Source organism: Lipotes vexillifer, unplaced genomic scaffold (assembly GCF_000442215.2).
Source record: "Lipotes vexillifer unplaced genomic scaffold, Lipotes_vexillifer_v1.1 scaffold83, whole genome shotgun sequence".
In the NCBI taxonomy this organism is placed as follows: Eukaryota; Metazoa; Chordata; class Mammalia; order Artiodactyla; family Lipotidae; genus Lipotes; species Lipotes vexillifer.
The window spans coordinates 2,553,754-2,578,199 of NW_006799780.1; the positions used below are offsets into that span (position 1 = coordinate 2,553,754).

The 24,446-nt window shown below is 37.2% G+C and overlaps 1 protein-coding gene across 2 annotated transcripts in view; it reads left to right on the top strand.

The window, feature by feature from the left end:
* Nucleotides 1–7,567: 7,567 nt before the first annotated feature.
* The window catches only part of TENT2 (terminal nucleotidyltransferase 2), a 57,188-nt gene continuing 40,309 nt past the window's right edge, over nucleotides 7,568–24,446 (top strand). The window contains exons 1-5 of one of the 2 annotated variants that reach the window (XM_007471971.1): nucleotides 7,568–7,894; nucleotides 8,121–8,189; nucleotides 14,148–14,321; nucleotides 14,534–14,623; nucleotides 17,445–17,682. In XM_007471971.1, coding sequence (XP_007472033.1) covers nucleotides 14,185–14,321; nucleotides 14,534–14,623; nucleotides 17,445–17,682 — 465 coding nt within the window. In that variant the 5' untranslated portion in view covers nucleotides 7,568–7,894; nucleotides 8,121–8,189; nucleotides 14,148–14,184. Of the gene's footprint in view, nucleotides 7,895–8,120; nucleotides 8,190–14,147; nucleotides 14,322–14,533; nucleotides 14,624–17,444; nucleotides 17,683–24,446 lie in introns of those variants that run through there. The other variant, XM_007471972.1, reaches the window with a different exon arrangement.

A 24,446-nucleotide genomic window follows, 5' to 3' on the forward strand; every position in this document is an offset into this window, starting at 1 on the left:
CAACTTGTTAATATGGTGTATCACATTGATTGATTTGTGTATATTGAAGAATCCTTGCATTCCTGGGACAAACCCAATTGATCATAGTGTATGATCCTTTTAATGTGCTGTTGGATTCTGTTTGCAAGTATTTTGTTGAGGATTTTTGTATGTATGTTCTTCAGTGATATTGGCCTGTAGTTTTCTTTCTTTGTGACATCTTTTTCTGGTTTTGGTATCAGGGTGATGGTGGCCTCGTAGAATGAGTTTGGGAGTGTTCCTCCCTTTGCTATATTTTGGAAGAGTTTGAGAAAGATAGGTGATAGCTCTTCTCTAAATGTTTGATAGAATTCTCCTGTGAAGCCATCTGGTCCTGGGCTTTCGTTGGAAGATTTTTTTTTTTTTTTTTTTTCAATTTCAGTGTTTGTGATTGGTCTGTTCATATTTTCTATTTCTTCCTGATTCAGTCTTGGCAGTTTGTGCATTTCTAAGAATTTGTCCATTTCTTCCAGATTGTCCATTTTATTGGCATAGAGTTGCTTGTAGTAATCCCTCATGAATTGCGGAGCACAGGCTCCAGACACGCAGGCCCAGCAGTTGTGGCCCACGGGCCTAGTTGCTCCGCAGCACGTGGCATCCTCCCAGACCAGGGCTCGAACCCATGTCCCCTGCATTAGCAGGCAGATTCTCAACCACTGCGCCACCAGGGAAGCCCTGTTGGAAGATTTTTAATCACAGTTTCCATTTCAGTGCTTGTGATTGGTCTGTTTATATTTTCTATTTCTTCCTGGTTCAGTCTCCAAAGGTTGTTCATTTCAAAGAATTTGTCCACTTCTTCCAGGTTGTCCATTTTATTGTCATAGAGTTGCTTTTAGTAATCTCTTATGATCTTTTGTATTTCTGCAGTGTCAGTTGTTACTTCTTCTCTTTCATTTCTGTTTATTTATTTATTTTTTTTTTGCAGTATGCAGGCCTCTCACTGTTGTGGCCTCTCCCATTGCGGAGTACAAGCTCTGGATGCACAGGCTCAGTGGTCATGGCTCACGGGCCTAGCAGCTCCACAACATGTGGGATCTTCCCAGACCGGGGCACAAACCCGTGTCCCCTGCATCGGCAGGCGGACTCTCAACCACTGCGCCACCAGGGAAGCCCCTCCTTTTTCATTTCTAATTCTATTGATTTGAGTCTTCTCTCTTTTTTTCTTGATAAGTCAGGCTAATGGTTTATCAATTTTGTTTATTTTTTGAAAGAACCAGCTTTTAGTTTATTGATCTTTGCTATCATTTCCTTCTTTTCTTTTTCATTTATTTCTGATCTGGTCTTTATGATTTCTTTCCTTCTGCTAACTTTGGGGGTTTTTGTTCTTCTTTCTCTAATAGCTTTAGGTGTAATGTTAGGTTGTTTATTTGAGATGTTTCTTGTTTCTTAAGGTAGGATTGTATTGCTATAAACTTCCCTCTTAGAACTGCATTTGCTGCATCCCATAGGTTTTGGGTCATCGTGTTTTCATTGTCATTTGTTTCTAGGTATTTTTTGATTTCCTCTGTGATTTCTTCAGTGATCTCTTGGTTATTAAGTAGTGTGTTGTTTAGCCTTCATGTGTTTGTATTTCTTACAGATATTTTCCTGTAATTGATAGCTAGTCTCATGGCGTTGTGGTTGGAAAAGTTACTTGATATGATTTCAATTTTCTTAAATTCACCAAGGCTTGATTTGTGACCCAAGATATGATCTATCCTGGAGAATGTTCCATAAACACTTGAGAAGAATGTGTATTCTCTTGTTTTTGGATGGAATATCATAAAAATATCAATTAAGTCTATGTTGTTTAATGTATCATTTAAAGCTTGTGTTTCCTTATTTATTTTCATTTTGGATGATCTGTTCATTGGTGAAAGTGGGGTGTTAAAGTCCCCTACTATGATTGTGTTACTGTTGATTTCCCCTTTTATGGCTGTTTGTATTTGAGCCATTTGAGTTGCTCCTATGTTGGGTGCATAAATATTTACAATTGCTATATCTTGCTCGTGGATTGATCCCTTGATCATTATGAAGTGTCCTTCCTTGTCTCTTGTAATAGTCTTTGTTTTAAATCTATTTTGTCTGATATGAGAATTGCTACTCCAGCTTTCTTTTGATTTCCATTTGCATGGGATATCTTTTTCCATTCAGGATGTCTCTTGCCCTGTTTTTAGAAGAGGCAGTGGTCTTTAGATGGATTATGAATTTTAAAAAATTATATTATACACATTTTCTTTTCAAAGCCCACTTTCAAATCCTCTGAGGTGAGCCAGTATAACTTGGTATTTAACAAGTTAAAAATAACAGGTTTGGAAACAAACAAACCTAAGTTTGTATCCTAGTTTGTGCTTTTCCACGGCTGCCTGACCTTTTGCAAGGTACTTTACAGTTCTTATCCTCAGTTTTGTCATTTGTCATAATAGGGATAATAATAGAACTCCCTTTGTAAAACTGTTTATTTGGAATAATTACTTGCCCTACATAAAGCACTTGTATTCCATTTAGTCAAGTGATGTTTATTGAGTACTAACCATGTGCCAGGCACTGTGCCAAGCTCCTGTCTAACTCAGGGCTGTTCTCTTTCTTCCTTCAAATTTTCATCTAACTTCTACTCCCTTAGGTCTCGGCTTAAATGGCACTTTCACAGGGAAAGCTTCTGTGTTAGTTCGAGTCCTCCAAGAAGCAGATGCCAAGACAGGATTAGACATGCAAGAGATTTATTAAAAGATATCCCTGTGGAAGATAAAAAGGTGGAAGCAAAGGTAAGCAGGGAAAGCGTCAGGTTCCAATGCACGTCTGACATCTATTGAAGGAGGAGAAGGAAGGAGAATTGGGTAGAAAAAGACTGCAGCAGTCTTCTAAGGACGTTTTGGCTAGGCAAATGGGGAGTTCCCAAGTCAGAATTGCCCATTAGAAGGGTCCTTTGTCCTGCAGGAAGGCTGGCTCTAGCATCTCTGCAGTGGTCAGTCACTGGCCGGCCGCAGTTCAGCAGGGCCATGACCTCGGTTCCAAATGTGATGGTAGATCCAGAGAGGCAGCATCTGGGGTTGTCAGTCAACTATGCTCTGCACACAGGAGATCTGAGTAGCGCACATTCTTAGCCATCGTGCTCTTTGTGATCGGTTAGATCCCCCGGTTATTTGCTTTTCCTTTTCTTGGTTACTACCATTAAAATTAGATTTTGGGGGACTTCCCTGGTGGTGCAGTGGTTAAGGCGCTGCGCTCTCAATGCACGGGGCCCAGGTTCAATCCCTGCTTAGGGAACTAGATCCCACATGCCTGCTGCAACTAAGAGTTAGCATGCCACAACTAAGGAGCCCATGAGTTGCAACTAGGAGACTGCCTCCCGCAACTGAGGAACCTGCCTGCTGCAACTAAGACCTGGCACAACCAACCAACCAAACAAACAAACAAACAAATAAATAAATAAATAAATTATATTAAAAAAAAAAAGCACCTAGCATAGCACAATGCCTGGAAGTTAAGAGGTACTTGAAACAGAGATTATTACTATATATATATATATATATATATATATATATATATATAAAGGGCATTCCTTTCAGAAGCACCAGTTTAAAAAAGATAAAATTAGATTTTTGTTTTCTAAATTTGTAAAGTTTATTCCCTCTGAACTGTAAACTACAGGAGAGAACAGACTGGGTTAATTTTGTTTACTACTCCATCCCCAAGATGCCCCAGATGAGATGGCATATAATAGGTACAAAATACAATAGTAGTTCTTATTTGTATCCATTCTATTCCACATTGCTACATCCAAACCTAGAAGTTGTAGATAACTCCACATCACAGAAGAGCTCATGTTGCCAATCACATGCCAAATATAAAATTAACAATCACAAAAACCACATCATCAAAACACCCCAAGTCCCTTCTTCCCTGACTCTGCCCCAAAGCTGGGGGTTGGGTGTATCTTCTGTTTTTGCCTAGACTTTTCACTTTCTTAACAGTGTCTTGAAAAGAAGTACTTAATTTTGATAAAGTCCAGTTTATCACTTTTTTTCTTTTAAGGATAGTGCTTTAATACCATACCTAAGAAATCTTTGCCTAGCCTAAGGTTGCAAATAATTTTTTCTTGTTTTCTTCCAGAAGTTTAAAGTTTTACAGCTAGATATATGAACCATTTTGTGTTTTCACATACAGTATGATATAGATAGATAGATAGATTTTTACATATGGATATCCAAATGTTCCAGCATTATTAGCTGAAAAGTCTTTCTTTTCCCCATTGAATTGCCCTTGGTCTTTGTTGAAGACCATTTGGCCATAGAGATATATGTGACTTTTAAAAACCTCACTATTCATTTTCATTGATCTGTTTGTCTCTCTTTATATCAGTTTTATACTATCTGGGTTAATGTAGCTTTATAATAAACATTGAAATCAGGTAGTGTAGTGTAAAATTTCCAACTTTGTTCTTCTCTTTTAAAGTTGTTTCAGTTATTCTAGGTCCTTTGCATTTCCATATAAATTTTAGAATCACTTTGTAAATTACTTAAGAAAGCCTGCTGGGATTTTGATTTGGAAATTGACACTTTTACTGTATTGAGTTTTTTAACCCATGATATATATCTTTCTGTTTATCTGTGTCTTCTTAAATTTCTTTCGGTGTATTTTGTAGTTTTCAGTGTACAATATGTATAAATAAATAAATGTATATTTATTTATCAACTCATCTCTAAGCATTTGGTATTTTTAATCTCAATTTCAGATTGTTTGTTGCTAGTATAATACAAATCAATTTACTTTTGTATATTGATTTTTATATAATGTAGTTTTGATGATCTCATTTGAGTTCTAGTAGCTTTTTTTAGGTTCTATAGAATTTTGACCATATATCATGTCACCTGTAAATAAAGCCAGTTTTACTGCTTCCTTTCCAATTTGGATGCCTTTTATTTCTTTTTCTTGCCTTATTGTGCAGGCTAGGACTCCCCCAGTACAATGTTGAAGAGGTGGTGAGTGCAGAAATTCTTGCCTTATTCCTGATCTTAGGAAGAAAATATTCAGTTCTTTCCCATTAAGTGTGCTGCTTTTTATTGATGCTTTCTATCAAGTTGTATGTTTTCTCTTATATTCCTAGGAATGGGTATTGAATTTTTCCAATGCTTTTGTTGCACCTATTGAAATGATCATACAATTTTTCTTTCTTAGTCTTAGTTAATGGTGAATTATGTTGTTTGATTTTCCAATGTTAATTCAGCCTAGCATTCCTGGGATAAGCCCTCATTTGGTCATAATGTATAATTTTTTTTATATATTGTGGAACAAAAATAGGTAGAATTTTTGCATCTATGTTTATGAGGCTACTGGCCCATTGTTTTCTTTTCTTGGAACATCTTGAGTTTGGGTACCAGAGTAATGCTGTCTTTATAGAATGATCTGGGAAGTATTTACCCTTCAATTTCCTGGAAGACTTTTGCAGAACTAGAATAACTTTTTCCCTTAAAAATAAACCGTGTTGGGCTTCCCTGGTGGCGCAGTTGTTGGGAGTCCGCCTGCTGATGCAGGGGACAAGGGTTCGTGCCCTGGTCCGGGAAGATGCCACATGCTGCGGAGCGGCTGGGCCCGTGAGCCATGGTCGCTGGTCCTGCACATCTGGAGCCTGTGCTCCGCAATGGGAGAGGCCACAGCAGTGAGAGGCCCGCGTACAGCAAAAATAAATAAATAAATAAACCATGTTAACGCTATAAAAAAGAAAGCTGTAGTGATTGTATTACCATCAGATAGAGTACAGTTAGAGCAAAGAATATTACCAGGAAAAGAAGAGGGTCATTTATAAAGTGAATCATTTCATAATGACATAATAATTTTCATATTCATTTCATTAAAGATAAATTCACCTAAATAATAGAACAATTCTAAATGTGTATGCAACTAACAGCAGGGCTTCACAACACATAAAGCAAAAACTGATAGAACAGCAAGGAAAACTAGAAAAATCCATAATTATAGTGAGGGATTTCAGTGCTCTTCCCTTAATAATTAATCAAATAAGTAGACAGAAAATCAGTATGTTCTAAATCCCCCCCAGGATTTAGATTTGAACAGTAATATCAGGCAACTTGATGTGATTCACATTTGTGGTGCATTTCACCCAACAGCTACAGAATACACATTTATTTTATTTTATTTTATTTTATTTTATTTTTTTCCTTGCGTTATGCGGGCCTCTCACTGTTGTGGCCTCTCCCATTTGCGGAGCACAGGCTCCGGACGCGCAGGCTCAGCGGCCATGGCTCACGGGCCCAGCCGCTCCGCGGCATGTGGGATCTTCCCGAAACGGGGCACGAACCCGCGTCTCCTGCATCGGCAGGCGGACTCTCAAGCACTGCGCCACCAGGGAAGCCCTACACATTTATTTTAAATGTACACTGAACACTTACCAAGACAGACCAACCATATTCTGGGCCACAGAACAAGTCTCAATAAATTTAAAATGATTCGAATTATATGAAGTATGTTCTTTGATGATAATGGGATTGAATTAGAAATCAATAACAGAAAGGTATCCAGAAAGTCTGATACTTGGAGACTAAATAACATAAATAATCCGAGGATCAAAGAAAAAAACCCATATAGGGAAATTAGAAAGTATTTTGAAATGAAGTAAAATGAAAACACAATATATTAAAATGTGTGGGATACAGCTAACACAGTACTTTGAAGGAAACTCATACTACTAAATGCCTATATTACAAAGGAAGAAACATCTCAAATCAAAGACCTCAGTTTCCAAGAAACTGGAAAATTAGTTTTAAAAACTTCAAAAAAAAAGAATAAAGGAAAAAACATAACAGCAGAAATCAATGAAGGAGAAAAGAAAAATAAAGAAAATCTATGAAACCAAAAGTTGACTTTGAGATTTGAAACCAGTGAGATTAATATTGCCTCTTGCCAGGTCGATCAGGAAGAAAGAAAAAAGACATGTTACCAATTTCAGGAATAAAAAGGACAATAAAGGAATATTGTTAACAGATTTACACGAATAAATTTCAACAACTTATATTTTCACAACTATTAAAGCTCATTCAAGAAGAAATATTAAATATTTGTTTTATTAGTGAATGTTAGCTATTAAGGCAGGGAGTTGAGTCCGGGCTTTATAGGTAAATAAGGGTCCCCAAGCAGCTCTCAGTTCATTAACGGGGAAAAACAAAGCTTAATACTGATCGGTGCAGAAGAGTGAGGGAAAACTTGGCCAGGAAAAGCTTCTCTGAGGAGGAGTCACCCGGCTGAGAGACAGGAAGGACCAGTAAAAAAAATGTTTATCAGAATGGGAGCTTGAGGAGCGGGTCCAGGGCAGCTCTCCGCCAACCACCCTCCTCCGCCTGCCGCTCCGCCTTTCTCTAGGCAGTCCCAGCCCTTCCCCTACGCGCTCGCGCTCGCGCTCGCTCTCGCAGCTGCTGAACGTCCCACGCCCTCCCAGCTGGGCCACCAGGAGCCGTGCGCTTGCGCACTCGAGTGAAGACCTCGCAGGAGAGAGTGAGGCGGCTGCCGGAAGTATGACCTCCGTCCCCCTACTCGCTGTTTCCATCCGGGGTCACGTCGGTCTTCCGGGTGTTTCCGGCAGGGCTTTCTACGCCGCTTTTTTCCGGCTACATTTTGGTCTTCCGTCTCTTGCCACCTCCCTCGAGCTCCCTCACCCTTGCTGCCCCTTTTTCTTGTGTCGCACCTCCCCGGCCGCCGAGCCTGAGAATTAGATCGCAGTCCGGAGCCGGAGCCGGGCCTACCCATTCTGCGCGGGCACTACCACCTTTGGCTCGGGAGAAAGCTAGGACCGAGCGCGCCGGGCCGTCCCTGCTCCGGCTCTGGAGCTCCTGGGCTGGCGGTGCCGGTATATTCTCCTGCTTAGCCTTCCCCGAGGACACTTGTGAGTTAGGGGGTTTCGGAGAGGAAAGCAACGGTGTAGGCCCGGGTGGGGGGCGGGGCGCCGGGAACTTTTTCGGAAACTGAAGTGTTTTGCGTGGGAGGTTCCGGCATAATCTCTCTGATATCCCAGATGTATGGGCGGCCCCTAGGCTGCGGTACTTTCTGAAAAATCTTAGGAACTCTTAAACGTTTCCCATTCGTTTGTCTTTCTCGCGCCCCGTCCTCAGTCTAGGACCAAACAGGGAAGACTGCCTTGGGACACTGCATGGGGTTTCAAAGGGTGGTGAAGAACTAAGGTAAGTATCTGGATTAATAATTTAAAATTTAAGACTTTTCACTAAATGGTTGTGAAATTGTCTCAGTTTTTAGCTTTACAGGAAACTGCACAGGTTAGGACTGTCAGATTGTTGTCTATCCCTTTTGTTTTTGCACCGTTCAGCCTTTGTAGATAGGTTCTCCATCTCTCTTTCTAGGTCAGAACACGGGGGGCTTATGTGTCTCATAAATCCTCTACTATCCAAGTTCCCTGCGTTGTTTGATCCTCTCTCAGCTCTTTGTTTAAAATAGCAGTCGTTTATTTATATTGGTATACCAGTAGGGTGAACAAAAAAGAAAATGAAACTGAAACTCAAGCTACATTGGCAACCTAACAAACGTGTGTTGTATGGTTTTGTGGGGAAAGATCAGAACTGAACACTAAGTCTGCGTATTTGAATTACAGGCGACGTACTACTTTTGTAAATACCCTCATATTGTACGCTTTATTACCTCAAGGCTTTAAACATGGCATTAACAGCTAGAAGGCTCTTAATATGTACTGATGAATAGCCAAATAATAGTAACATTACTCTGTTGGTGTGAATAGTCTCAATTCTGTCTGATCAAGAAGTGTAACAGGCTGTGTGTGAAATAGGTATTTAAGAAATGTCCATTTGGAATCATGTGGCTAGATTAGTTTTTAATACTTGGATGGGATCTAATTCTTGATCCAAAGGGTTATATGTGTAGCTGGTTGACTTTGCTGTACAGTAGAAACTAACACAACATTGTAAAAGCAATTATACTCCAATAAAAATTAATTAAAAAAAAGGAATGTCTTTTTCAAAACCTGTGGGTGGTTTGACAGAGGGTGAGCAGGATTTAGGAGTTGGACTTGTTGCATTGTGGAGAAAAAAAGTGAGTTTAGGGGATCAAAGGCATTTGGACAAAGTGGACAGATAACTAGATTTGCTACTACATTTCTGGTTTTTATACTAGGTAGATTCCACTTTCCAGGGAATTTTGATGAAGGAATTATGTAACCTTGAGTGTTCTGTAATGCCTTGGAGGAGAGGTCAAGTTTAGGACAGAAATTCCGGGTTGTAAGTTATAGGACCAAATGCTGTATCACTAGGAATTACTTTGTGAACTGCTCCTTTACTACCTTGTCTCATATATGACTATTTACAAATAAACCTGTGTAACTTCCAAATGGGCAACCTTAGTCAAGAAGTAATCCTTAAGATTCTCTCCTTAAGGCAAGAACCAATGCAACAGTTTTAAAGCAGTTAAAAATTTACCTAGATTATTCTTTTTTATAGTCAAGCACAGATTGAGAAATTGATAATTTTCAAACTAAGAAAAATAGGATACCACCAATATCTGGATTTATTTATCATAAAATTTCTTACACCTGCTACCATGGTTAATGTGGAGTAATATTTTTTTATGGATCATCGTCTACTTGGTGAAAGGCTTTCATTCAGAATATAAAGAAAAATATTTAAAATTTTGTAGAGGTCCCCTTAAATCTGGTATGGTAATAGTTTTGCTGGATTTTATTCTCAGAAACTCTATTCTGTTTAAAAAATGATCCCTTATATTGTTTTATTATAATAAGTTATTATTTTGGTGTATTTTTATCTTCATCAAAATTAGTGTTGGGGGCTTCCCTGGTGGCGCAGTGCTTGGGAGTCCGCCTGCCGATGCAGGAGACGCGGGTTCGTGCCCCGTTTCGGGAGGATCCCACATGCCGCGGAGCGGCTGGGGCCGTGAGCCATGGCCGCTGAGCCTGCGCGTCCGGAGCCTGTGCTCCGCAAATGGGAGAGGCCACAACAGGGAGAGGCCCGCATAACGCAAGGAAAAAAAAAAAAAAAAAAAAAAAAAAAAAAAAAAAAAAAATTAGTGTTGGAATGTATTAGGAGAAATATTAGAAAGAGGAATTGAAATTCATGGGCTTTTGGTTTACTTCCTTATCTCTAGATGGTCATGCAGAATGCTTGTGTTGGAGAGCATTGAATATCATTGATTACATTCCCTAGGAATGATCCTCCCCACTTTGAAAGCCTGGCCTGGTTAAGAGCCAGACTTGAGGGCCAAAAATTCATCCTGAGGAAAACCCGACAGATAACTTTGTTTTGGAGGCGCTGGAAAACCTTTGATGCTTATCTGGGAATTAGGGTTAGGCTGATTTAGATAACTGCCCTAAAGTACACTTTTGAGTATGGAATCATTCTCAGCTTTTAAGCCGTGGATAATTTGGTCGTTTGAGGAGTACTTCTGGGCTACAAGACATCTTTTGACTTATTCTTAAGTTTGAATCTGACCATGCAATGCAATAGAAATTAGGTGAGGTCTGGGCTATTAATGTCATTTTGGGTCTCAAGCCTGAAGAAAAACACAAGCATATTATTTATAGGTATAAACAAAATGTCTAGAATTTTAACTACGAATTGATTTAAATAAATCTGAATATAGAGTGTTTTAATTCTAGTTTTTCTGAATACAAATTTCTTCTCGTTTGATCAGATCTATAGTATCTGTGTTACAACAAAATTAAATATCAAGCAAAATTCATTATAATGAATTGTATTTAATGTTATTTTCTCATGAATTCTTTGAAATAGTAATTGTTTTATGGGGAGTTGAGTCAGAGTAACAGAGTCAAGGAAGCCAAGGAGTGTAAGCCCAGGCAAAGGGAGAAGAAGGCATTAGTTGACAGCCTTAGATCTGGCATTCTACCATTATTGAGTGTACTTTTTGTTGTTGTTGTTGTTTTTTGCGGTACGCGGGTCTCTCACTGTTGCGGCCTCTCCCGCTGCGGAGCACAGGGTCCAGATGCGCAGGCTCAGTGGCCATGGCTCACGGGCCCAGCCGCTCTGCGGCATGTGGGATCCTCCTGGACCGGGGCACGAACCCGTGTCCCCTGCATCGGCAGGCGGACTCTCAACCAGTGCGCCACCAGGGAAGCCCACTTCATTCTTTTTTTTTTTTTTGAGTGTACTTTTAATAAAGAATTCTCCGGAATCCTGCTTGGTTCAAGATATTTCCTCTGATCAGTGAACATCAGAGAGTACAGTTTAGCAGATTTAATAGGATTGATTTTTTGTTTTAATCAATTTCCTATAACAAGGGATAAAGGCCTGCTGAAGAAAGCTGACAAACTCTTGTTTTTTGGAGGTAACACCTTGTCTCTGGTTCAAATTAGAGTCAGGCACTTGGGATGGGATCTGATGGTGGCCCAAGACTATTGTCCATAATCTGTTGTGAACCTTGGACTGGTGAATTTCACTCTCTGGCCAGTCTAGGAAATTTTAATCTTACAGAATTGAAAAGGAATAAAGTTTCTGTGAGTGACTTGTTTCTTCCCAGATCTTTCTCTTTTCTCTCTTGTTGTCTCCTATTCTAATTTTTCCAGCCATCTCGTCTTAGTCCCAGAGACAATTACCATTTCTTTTAGCAGCTTATATGTTATTTTCCTCTGTTGTTCTAAAAAAAAAAAAAAAACAACGTAGAAATTTTTATACAGCTTGGTTTTTGGATTGACATCTACTGAAAATGAGGATTTACTACTTTTATGTACCCTCTCTCATCATAAATTGTGAGATTTATGTGTGTGTATAAACATGTAAATATATGTAGCATATAGTATATTTTATGTAGCATATGTAATCTGTAAATAAATACAGTGTAGTAAATATATAATAAATATATTACAATTTCTGTTTAAATCAGTATGTTCATGTTATTGTAAGAACCAAGTAGGTGACTGATTATGTTTCCTTTTTTATATGACCTTTTGAGTGTGTTTTGTCTGTAGTTTAGTAATATATTATTAACTTGCTGTATTTCTGTTCCTATAATTTCTGCTCTGTTAGCCAAACTCCTCTCTGTGGTCAAATATATAAGGTAATCTACCAGTTAATCTTTTTCCTCTTTGGATATCTTCTTGAAGACTTCTATGTGTTCTAACTTAAGCTGTTTAGCTTCCCTTCACCATCATCCTGGGGAATTTGTCTCTGCCCTGTGTCAGATCTCCCTTTTCCTAGATCCCAGATTTTCTTTTCTTTTTTTTTTTTTGATAACTTACATGTCTAAAAATGTTTTTATTTTCCTTTTGCACTGATAGTATAGCTGGGTATAAAATTATAGCTTGAAAGCATTTCCTTCAGAGCCTTGAAGGCATTCACTTCCTTGTTTTTTTCCACAGTTGCTACTGAGAAGGCCAAAGCCATTTTGATTACCATCCCTTGGTGTTTTTTTTTTTTAATTGAAGTGTAGTTGACTTATAATGTTGTGTTAATTTCTGCTGTATAGCAAAGTGATACAGTTATACATTCTTTTTTATATTCTTTTCCATTATGGTTTATCTCAGGATATTGAATATAGTTCTCTGTGCTATATGGTAGGACCTTGTTGTTTATCCATACCATCCCTTTGTTTATAACATTTTCTTTCTCTGTAATATTTATAAGCTTCTTGTACCTGATATTCTGAAATTTCACTGTAATATACCTTTATATGTGTGTGTATATGTATATGTGTGTATATATATATATATATATATATATATATTCAGTTGTGCTTTATACTCATTGGGTCCTTTCAGTCTAAGGCTTCGTGTTCTTCAGTCTTGGACATTTTCTTGTTTTATTTACTTGGTAATTTCCTTTTCTGTGTTTTCTCTGTTCTTCCTGGAACTTCTGTTGTATTGGATGTTGGACCACATAGTTTGGTTCTCTTATATTTTTTTCTGTTACTGTTCTGCCTCCTGTCTGCCCTCACCAATTTTTCCTTTTTGTTCATTCCTCAATGTTATTTTTAGCTTTCTGCTGGATATTTCTGCTTTTAATTTTCCAAGAGCCCTTTCTGCTTTTTAAAAAACACATTCTTATTTACATATTCAATGTTATTTCATTAATTACGGCGGGGTTTTTTTTCCCTCACTTTTCATTTGTTGCAGGTATTGTTTCTGTTTATTCCTAGGCCTTTTTTTTTTTTTTAACTTTTGATGAACCATGGATGTCTGTTTTATAACTAGAAATCTAAATTGGAAGCTTATGTGCATGAGTAGGCAGTTCAATGGTAGTCTTCATTGTAGGTTGCGAGTGAGCTTAACTTTTTCTTGGTGAGTGACTGTTCCTATGTTACAGGTTCTTTGGTTACTGTATTATATGGTTTCTTGTTCCATTATTCCATAGATTAGTTTTCTAATTGCCTGAATTGGGAATGCAGGCTGGGGATCCTATTTTTACTTTGTAGACTTCACTTAATACTTGTTTTCCGTTTGTTTTCTTACCCTGCTCTTTGTAAGTTTATAGCCTCTTTGGGTCAGTCATTGCAAAGAATAAATATCTAGTCTTCTGCTTGGGGCAGTGAACGATTCTGATTGCTTTGTACCTAGGTTTTCCCCATTCGTGTGGAGCAAACTCTCTTTTATTGGAAGTTCTTTTTATAAGTTGTTTAGACTTTGAGGGGAATCTCAGAATTTTATAAATAGTTATTAGGTCATACAAATTCCATCCCTTGTTTGATCAGATCTGTACGATCTAAATCCTGGGAATCAGGTTGTCATATGACAGCTTATACCTTTGAATAAATTAGATTGGGAATAAATGTAAGAAATTGTAGGATTTCATTAAATGTCTCACTTGGGTGGTTTCTTTTTATTATCAGAGTATAGTGGTGTTAACTTGATTCTAAAAGATTTGTTGATATTAGGATAAATTTATTAGGGAAAATTCATCATAAAATTAGAAATGCACAGATTTTACTATCATTTGAATAATGTGGTTAATCTAGATTTAAAATTTATTATTGGTAAGTTTTTTTGTTACTTATGGTGTGACTTAAGAGATCTGTTTGAACTTTAAAAAAATAACTTTGCAAATGAAATTCGTAACTTGGTAACTAATTGTTTATTAATTAGCAGATGCTAGTTATCAAAGAGTTCAGTGTCTTTAAGCTATAATAAATTATCTTTAAAACTATTCTAGGTAGAAGAATACATGTTTACTCTTAGTGAACAAGAGCATGTTCCCAAACTCAATTTTGGGTCGCCCGCCTTTCACTCCAAACCATCAACAACATAATAACTTCTTCACCCTATCACCAAGTCTTTATTCACACCAGCAGCTTATAGATGCACAGTTCAACTTTCAGAATACAGAGTAAGTACGGTGTTATTTTGGCCCATGTCATTTGTAAGTTACATTTTCTACTTGACACAAATCCTTTTTATATGAAACATTTGGAGCTAGAGAAAATGTCATCATGTCTTGTTTTCTTGTGATCAGTGAACTGTTTAGTTTTTCTGAAATTAGTTTTTTGTTTTTAAGGAAAAAAATGTATACTACTACTGTTCTTTCTTTGTCTTTGGTAGCTTGTCTAGAGCTGTATCATTACAGCAGTTGACATATGGAAATGTCAGTCCAGTACAGACCTCAACTTCCCCATTATTTCGAGGAAGGAAGTAAGTATTTCTTACTTATTTTAAAAGAAAAATTTGCATTTTGGGGAACTGTTTAACACTGTATCTTGTATTAAGTTGAATGTACACTATGCCCTACATTTTGTTTTCTGGGACCTGTGTGATCAGTCCTGTAACAGAATTTTAAAACTTCAAAGTATTTAAAAAATTTTAGGGGTAACTGTCTTCAGATAACTACTTTTAATTGAGATTTTTAACTAAATAAGATGGGTTTCTGTATCTGTTAGGGCTGCCATAACAAAGTACAATAGACTTGGTGGCTTAAACAACAGAAATTAATTTTCTCAAAATTCTGGGGACTAGAAGTCCAAGATCAAGATGTTGGCAGGTTTGGTTTCCTCTGAGGCCTCCCTCTTTAGCTTATAGATGGTTGCCTTCTTTCTCTGTCCTCAAATGGTCATCCCTCTGTCTGTGTTTTTGGTGTCCTAATCTATTCTTCTGAGGACACTAGTTATCTTGGATTAGGGCTCACTCTAATGACCCCATTTTAACTCAGTTACTTCTTTAAAGGGCCTGTGTCCAAATACAGTCACATTTTGAAGTATTAGGGGTTAAGACTTAAACAATGTGAATTTTGAGAGGACATAATTCAGCCTATAACACCTTCTTTATAGTAAAGTTTACTATTTGATTTATCTTACACAGGTAAGTTTCCACGATATATATTATTATAGTGAAAATTTCTACATGACATAAAGCTTTCTATAGAGAAGTCAGGAATCAATTCATTTTAACCAATTTGATTAAAAGAAATTGATGTATCATGGGGTAATTATGATAGAACTTTAGGGGTGATTATTAAAATAATATTTGGCAATATTTGCAAGATATTACTATTTATAGTCTGTATAAACCTTTCGTAACTTTTATGTCCAACTAGAAATAACAGTAGCTAAGAATTATTGATCACTCACTATGTGTAGTAGACATTGTTCTAAGGACTTTGCAGATAATGGTTTGACTAAGTTTCACAACACTTTATGAGGTAAGTACTGTTACGCCTCTTCTTTTGAGGAGAAAGCTGAAGTACACAGAAGTATTGATCTGGTTATTCAGGTAGGAGTAGCATAGCTGGGATTTGAAACCAGGTGGTTTGGCTCTACATCCCATACTTAGAAGCACTGTGAATTGTTCTTCAAAGTTGCCATTGTGGAAAACTATATAATGATGCTTAAATTATTGACTTTATTCAAATTTTCATTTTTTAGAAATTGCCTTGATAGCCCATTTGTGAATCATGAATGAAAATAAATTCCACTAGTTCATAATTATACATATGTATTTTTAAAACTAAAATTGACATTCTCAATAGAAGGTATTCAGCATATAAAGCTCTAAATTTTATGTTTAAAAAATGTTAAAGGGGCTTCTCTTGTGGCTCAGTGGTTAAGAATTCGCCTGCCAATGCAGGGGACATGGGTTCGAGCCCTGGTTGGGGAAGATCCCACATGCTGCAGAGCAACTAAACTTGTGTACCACAACTACTGAGCCTGCGCTCTAGAGCCCGTGAGCCACAACTACTGAGCCCATGTGCCACAACTACTGAAGCCCATGCGCCTAGAGCCTGTGCTGTGCAACAAGAGAAGCCACCACAATGAGAAGCCTGCGCACCACAATGAGAAGCCTGCACACCACAATGAAGACCCCACTCATCGCAACTAGAGAAAGCCCGCACGCAGCAGCAAAGACTCAACACAGCCAAAAATAAATGAATAAATAAATTTTTTAAAAATAATAAAAAAATTAAATATACACTTATGTTTTTAGCATCTTTACCTGTGGGTAGGAGTACCAGTTATTTTGTGGGTCTGTCAAGGAGAGAGTAATTGACATAATCCCAGGAGTATTAAAATAAAAACCTTCAGGTGGCTATGACTTATAAAATTTTAGAGTTCAAAAGGAATTGGATAATTTCCTATGGTGTAAACAACTTAAAAAAGTAAATACCTTTATTTTCCCACAAATAATTACTTTTAAATTATTTTTCCCTTTTTGTTTTGAATATTTTTAAGCCTCCAGAAAAATTTGAATAGTACAATGAACACCTGTATGTGGTTTTCCTAGATTCATCGGTTCTGCAAGATTTGTTTTATTCTGCCTTTTTCCTTCCCTATCCCTACTTTTTTCTGATTGATATGAAAGAAGGTTGTTGATATCGTTGCACTTTACCCCGCAACACATCAGTGCATTCCTCCTAAGAACAAGGATATTCTCTTGTATAACCAAAAATATGTTGATCATGCCCAAGAAATTTAACATTAATACAATACTGTTATCTGAAATGCAGTTCATTTTCAGATTTCTTTAGTTGTCCAATGTCTTTATGTAAAGCTTTTTAAAAAAGTAACTGTCTCTTAATTTGGTCTTTCCTACTGATAAACCAGAACATAGGTGGTCTCAAAGAGCTCTTTTTTATATATAGCACTCAGTTCAGTTAATCTTATCCTCCTTATGTTAGAGTTTGGATCTTTTATTGTTAGTGATTCTATAAATAGAAATTCTCCTGCCAAGTTTTTGCTGCTGATATGAAGTATTGTGGTAGTTCAAATGCAGGAGACCAACCCTAATGTATATATGTGGTTTGTTTTTTTAAAAAATATGCATCATTATTACACATTTTTTCTAACGTGTTCTGTAAGGCATCTCTTATGCCGAAAATGAATATTTTAAGATTCATTTAGAGCTAATAATGTGGCCTCGCTGAAAAACTCAGTATTTTCATCTATTTATATATTTTTAGTGTTTTCTATTTGTAATCAGAAAATTATATCTTTAATCACTAAGGTATATTGTTTGTTTTCAGGAGATTAAGCGATGAAAAGAATCTTCCTCTTGATGGTAAACGACAACGTTTCCATTCACCTCACCAAGAGCCAACTATAGTTAACCACATAGTGCCTTTATCAGGTGAAAGAAGATATTCAATGCCGCCATTGTTTCATACACACTATGTACCAGATATAGTCAGAGGTGTTCCACCTTTTCGAGAAATACCATTTTTAGAACCTAGAGAAATCACACTGCCTGAGGCCAAAGATAAGGTAATTTTAATGTAGATTTTAGCTTTATCTTTTGGGAAGTTAATATAAATAGTGTATTGAAAGTATCAGAAATATCTAATGTCTTGGATTAAGTAGAACATGCCCTTTTTTGCACTATTTAAAGTACTATTCAGAGCCTTCTGTCTAAATTTGATTCTTTGATTTTTGTGAGCTGTTCTTCTGTGGAAATGCAGATTTCATATCAGGATATCAGATTTTCTGTGATTCATAAAAATCTGGGATTAGAGCCTAAAACGTTTGATTTCTTAGTTTAGAGAATTCTGTTGTTACCTGTTCTTATTACAGAAAAACAAGCTTTCATATGGATATTGTAGTAAAGTATTAAAAAGTATCTTTTGGGATATTTGTTTTTATCATGAGGTTTTTAATGTCAAAAATAGAGAACCCAGGAGTCAGTGAGAAAATAATACTTCCAAAGGGATATGATCAGGAAAGATTTATCAAAAACATTATTTGTAAAAAAATTTCAAATAAATGAAATGAAGCTCTTAAAATAATAATTCTTGGGAAATGACATTATCAGCATTGGGGAGCAATGAGTTATATAATACCAGTATTAGAAGCATATCTCTTCTCTCTCCCCATATTTAGTGAAACGTTAAAAAAAAATTCTGGGTAATTTAGAAGAGTTTATAATGTAAATATCTGCATTCTCTTGAATTATCTGTGGCTTATATTTGTTGTTTTTGCATTTTCAAAGCTGCTGTACTCTGGAGAAATATGACATTTGTAGGCTAAGGAGAAGTAGCCTGAAAAGAGTTTAGTGACTTTGTTTTGGGTTCCTAGCAACCAGCGTAGGTCTGGAACATAGTAAGTGTACAGAAAATGTTGGGTCAAAAAGGAACGCTTGCTGCATTCCTTAGTTGTGCTGCTTTTTATTCTCCTATCATTCCTTTTTTTCTTTAATTGAGATGTAATTGTATCATAAAATTCATTTTTTTTTTTTTGGCTGCGTTGGGTCTTCGTTGCTGCACACGGGCTTTCTCTAGTTGGGCGAGTGGGGGCTACTCTTCATCGTGGTGCGTGGACTTATTGCAGTGGCTTTTCTTGTTGCGGAGCACGGGCTCTAGGCACGCAGGCTTCAGTAGTTGTGGCACATGGGCTTAGTTGCTCCGTGGCATGTGGGATCTTCCCGGACCAGGGCTTGAACCCATGTCCCCTGCATTGGCAGGAGGATTCTTAACCACTGTGCCACCAGAGAAGTAAGTCCACATAAAATTCACTCTTTTAAAGTGCATGATTCAGTGGTTTTTATTATATTCACAAGGTTGTGCAACCATTACCACTGTCTAATTCCAGTACCTTTTATCACCCCCAGAAGACACCTTGTACCCAGTAGCAGTTCCTTTCTCATCTCTGCCCCTTTCTCCCAGCCTCTGGCAACCACTAATTGATTTTTTATCAGTATGGATTTGTCTGTTTTGAACATTTCATATAAATAGAGTCATACAATATGTGGTCTTGATTCTTTCACTTAGCATGTTTTCAAGATTCATCCATGTCGTAGTATTTCTCAGCTCTTTATTCCTTTTTATAGCTGAGTAATATTCCATTGTATAGATAAACCATATTTTATTTGTGCATTCCTCAGTTGATGGATTTTTGGGCTGTTTCCACTTTTTGACTGTTCTGCTATATCTGTGTACAAGTTTTTGTGTGGACATGTTTTCATTTCTCTTGGGTCTATACCTAGGGGTGAAATTGCAGAGTTATGCAGTAGCTCTATGTATAACTTTTTGAGGAATTGCCAATGTATTTTCTAAAGTGGCTGCACCATTTTACATTTCTACCAGCAGTGTGTGAGTGTTCCAGTTTCTTCACATCTTTGCCAACACTACTTGTTATTGTTTGTCTTCTTGATTATAACCAGGTGGGTTATAACCTAGTGGGTGCGAAATGGTATCTCATTTTGATTTTGGTTTGCATTTCCCTAATGACTAATGATGTTGATCATCTTTTCATTTGTGTGTTAGAATGTGTATCTTCTTTGGAGAATTGTCTGTTCAGATCCTTTGTCCATTTTTAAATTGTTTTTGTTGTTGTTCTTGTTGAGTTGTAAGAGTTGTTTATATGTTCTGAATACTGGACTTTTATCAGATAGATGATTTGAAAATATATTCTTCCATTCTGTGGTGTGTCTTTTTACTTTCTCGATGGTCTCCTTTGAAGCGCAAAAGCTTTTTTCATTTTGATGAAGTCTTACTTGTTTTTCTTTGGTTGCTTTAGCTTCTGGTGGCATATCTAAGGAATCATTGCCTAATCCAGGGTCACAAAAATTAATGCCTCCGTGTTACTCTAAGAGTTTTATAGTGTTCTTAGATTTAGGTCTTCGATCCATTTTGAGTTAATCTTTATATATTATGTGAAGTAGGGGATCTAACTTAATTTTTTGCTCTTGGTCCAATTGTCCCAACACTGTTTAAGAAAAAGGCTGTCATTCTTTTCTTACTGTGAAGTAGGAAAAGCATTTAGGCAATACCAGTGGGAGGAAGGAAAAAGCAGAGTGACTAACTTGGGATGTTTTGGTACCCCCCCACCCCCCCTCGACTCTTTGTCCTTTCTTTGCTTTCTCATTTTAAAGAAACTCATGTAATACTGTATTGTGAAAGCCTGTGGTATAAATCACATGAGACCAATTCTTTGAATGACGATATAACAACCTTTTACTACGTGTGGGTTTTTGATATGTACATGCAGGTAGGCCCATTTTTTATGGAATATATTATGCATGAGTATTGAAGCTCTCTATTTTTGCATTTATGCTGGCTTGTGGAGGGCACTGAGACAAAGCAGTTAAAAGCGGCACTCTGAGTCAGTGCGTCTGCTGTTAAGATAGACTCAGAAGGAAATACACCAGCAGAGAGCTGTGTGAGTCTGGGGGTATGCTTATCAAGTGGGAACCCTGGATATGGATGCTTATTTTTAGTTGTCTTAGATCTATAAGGACTCCTGCCTGTGAGCAGCCAAGCTGAGGGCTTTTTTTTTTTTCTTGTAAGGTTATAATTCCACAATTTCAGCTCCACATACAAGTCAACCCAATTAATACATTAAATTGATACTGTTCCCTTATTTACCAATCATCTGTAAGCTAATCAGTATTGTAGAAAAACATGTTGTAGCTGAACTGGCCATATATATTTCAGAAGCAAGGCTGGGGCAGAGATATGAATCCTGAAGTCACCTGAAATAGAAGTGACGATTGAAACTCCTGAAGTAGATTAGATTCTGTATTTTTTTAGTATCCAGCAAATATTTGTGAGTGCCAGCTATATGCTACAATGTTGTGCTACAACATTTTGGTAAACGTACATGGTCTCTTTAACATGTACATACAGTATAGTGAGAGGGAGAGCCATTAAAAAAAAATCATGCAAATCACAGTTTTATTTATATATAAGTGCTATAAAGGAAAATTGCAGAGTGGTAAGAGAATTTATTTGAAGTTTCAGTGATGGTCTAGAGGAGGTAATGTTTGAGCTGAGATCTGAAGGGTGAGTAGGAGTTAACTAGTGAAAGAGTAGTGGGGGTGGAGAGAATGCTTTAGAGAGAGGGAACAGCGTATTTGAGGGTCCTAAAAATTGTAGAAGGGAGCATGGAGTATGCAAAAAACTGAAAGGAGGCCAAGGTGGCTAGAGTTTGATTGGTTTAGGAGTTTTTTAAGTAGGAAAGAGATGAGTTAAAATTATTCTGACTTCATTTTAAGGAGTTGAACAAGTGTGGATGTAGGGAATTTATGGTTGGGTACTAGGTGAAAGGTAATGGTGCTTTGAATTAGGAAGTGCTCATAGTTAAGATGAAGAAAAACTGGATTTAAGCTTTGTTGGGCAAAGTGAAATTGATAGGATTTGATGATGGATTAGAGATTAGGTCATCTAAGCATCTGCATCCTGGGATGTTTAGCCACATTCCTGGCTTCAACTCACTAGATGCCACTTATCGCTGGTTATGACAACTAAAAATATCTATAGATATTGCCAGATGTCCCCTGGGGGGCAGAATTGCCTCTAGTTGAGAACCGCTGGTTTAGGTAGAGAAGAAAATATTGAAGATTACTCCCAAATTTCTGGCTTCTATAACTGGATGCATGGTGGTACCATTCACTGAGACAGAACAAAATGCAAGAGGAGCAAGTTTTAGGAGTATGTGTATTTAATAGGAATTGAAGGGTGAGCAGGGATGTCATGAGTTGTGTGGACATGTTGTCATTTTTAAATGTGCATTTGAAACATCAAATTAGATATTTGATAGTTTAATACATATAGATCTGGAATTAAGAGGAAAGGTATTGACCAGAAGTGTACATTTGGTGATCATTGGCATGTAGATGATAATTGAAGCCAAGAGGATGGGTATGATTGTCTAGGGGGAGTGGTGAGCCTGGATCCAAGACTGTTGAGGAAAGGGTAGGAAAACAGATACAGAAACTAAGCTTATTTACAATTGTTTTGGGAAGTTTGGCTGTGAAGAGGAGGAGCCAAAGATGGGAAGTTGGAACAAAGGAGTTTTTTTTGTTTTGTTTTTGAGGTGGAAGAAACTTTAAGCACATAAATGTTTATGGGAAAGATTCCTTAGAAGGTGGAAAGGGCATGGGTCCTGCCTATAGGTGGAGTGATTGGCTTTAGGTAACAGAAAAGCTTTTTGGAACTGGAGGATGTAGGAGGAGAGGATAGGTGTAGGTAAAAGGAAGATAGGTAGATTGGTACATATGATATGGAGAAGTTAATGGAGTTTCCATAGTTGAGTGGCTTCTTCATGTTTTCTCTCTGAATTACTATGCAAGGTTATCTGTTGAGAGTAGAGAAGATGAAATGGGATGTCTGAGGTTTAAGAATAGTGGAGAAGGTTTGAAACAGTATTTGCTGGGTAGTGTAAAGAGCTCACTTAACATTGGTAATAATGAAATTACTATTAATAATAATAAATCAGTCAACTGCTTTAGTAAGTTCCAGGGAAATATTAGTAGAAGTTTTAATTAGTTTGAGAATTAAACCTAAAAAATTAAATTTTTGAAAATGAGTACGTTCTGAGTTGAAATTTTTCCTCCATTTTAAAGTCTTTTCTCTGTTTTTCAAGTTGCTATATTAGCAAACAGAACTCTTCTCAGTAAAAAAATCTGAGGTACTTTTCTGGATTTTAACTTTTATTTCATTCTAGTTTTTAGGTGAAGATATGGTTGCCTGAACAAAAAAGAGGCTTGTAGAGGAATCAGAATTATCTGAACTCCTGAATTCCATCTATAATAACTGATTTTTGAAAATTCTGGGTAGTTTGAAGGTATTATGTGAATTGAAGTAATTGATTTTGAATTTTGAGTTGAAATGAGGATAGGTTGAGGTTTTCTTGGTATTGAGTATAAAGTAAAAAGATGATTATGAATGAATTGTTCAATATTTCTTGTGTAATGTTCAGTTTTGGAAAGGAGCAAATTTTATGGAACCTCTTGACACCCTAGGAGGAACAATTTGGGGACAGTTATCTTGCAGATTTTTCAGAGGCTCTATCTTTAAAATTTTCAATATTCCACCTTATTTAGAAACAGAACAAATGTATATGCCCACATCTCCTATCAGTTTTTTTCTAGCTTTACTGAGATATGAGTAACAATTAAAAATTGTATATATTTAAGGTATACATGATGTTTTGATGTATGTATATGTTGTGAAATGATTACCATAATCAAGATAATTAAGGTGATATTCATCATCTCACATAGTTATATTTTTTTGTGATGAGAACACTTGAAATCTACTCCCAGCAAATTTCAAGTGTACAATACATTATTATTAACTGAACGTATTCACTGTAATTGTACATTATGTCTCCAGAAGTTATTCATCTTATAACTGAAAGTTTGTATCCTTTGAGCAGTATTTCCCCAGTTTCCTCATCCTACTCCTCAGTCCCTAATAACTGCCATTCCACTCTCTGCTACTGTGAATTTGACTTTTTTAGAGTCCACATGTAAGTGAGGTCATGCAGTATTTGTCTTTCTGTGTCTAGCTCATTTCATTTAGCATAATGTCTTCCAGGTTCATCCATGTTGCAAATGGCAGAATTTCCTTCCTTTTTAAGGCCAAATAATATTCCATTGTGTATGTATACACGCACACACACAACATTTTCTTTATCCATTCATCCATCAGTGGACACACTTAGGTTTTCTCCATATCTTGGCTACCCTGAATAATGCTGCAATGAACATGGGAGTGCAGATTCCTTGTTGAGATAGAGACTTTTTTCCTTTAGATATATACCCAGAAGTGGGATAGCTAGAACATATGGTAGTTCTATTTTTAATTTTCTGAGGAATCTCCTTGCTGTTTTCCAATATGGTTGTACTTCCTATGAATACTGTGTAAGGGTTCCCTTTTCTCCACATCCTCGCCAACACTTATCTTTTGACTTTTTGGTAATAGCCATCTTAACAAGTGTGAGGCCATATCTCATTGTGTGTTTTTTTTTAAATTAATTAATTAATTTACTTATTTTTGGCTGTGTTGGGTCTTCGTTTCTGTGCAAGGGCTTTCTCTAGTTGTGGCAAGCGGGGGCCGCTCTTCATCGCGGCGCGCGGGCCTCTCACTATCGCAGCCTCTCTTGTTGCGGAGCACAGGCTCCAGACGCGCAGGCTCAGTAGTTGTGGCTCACGGGCCTAGTTGCTCTGCGGCATGTGGGATCTTCCAAGACCAGGGCTCGAACCCGTGTCCCCTGCATTGGCAGGCAGATTCTCAACCACTGTGCCACCA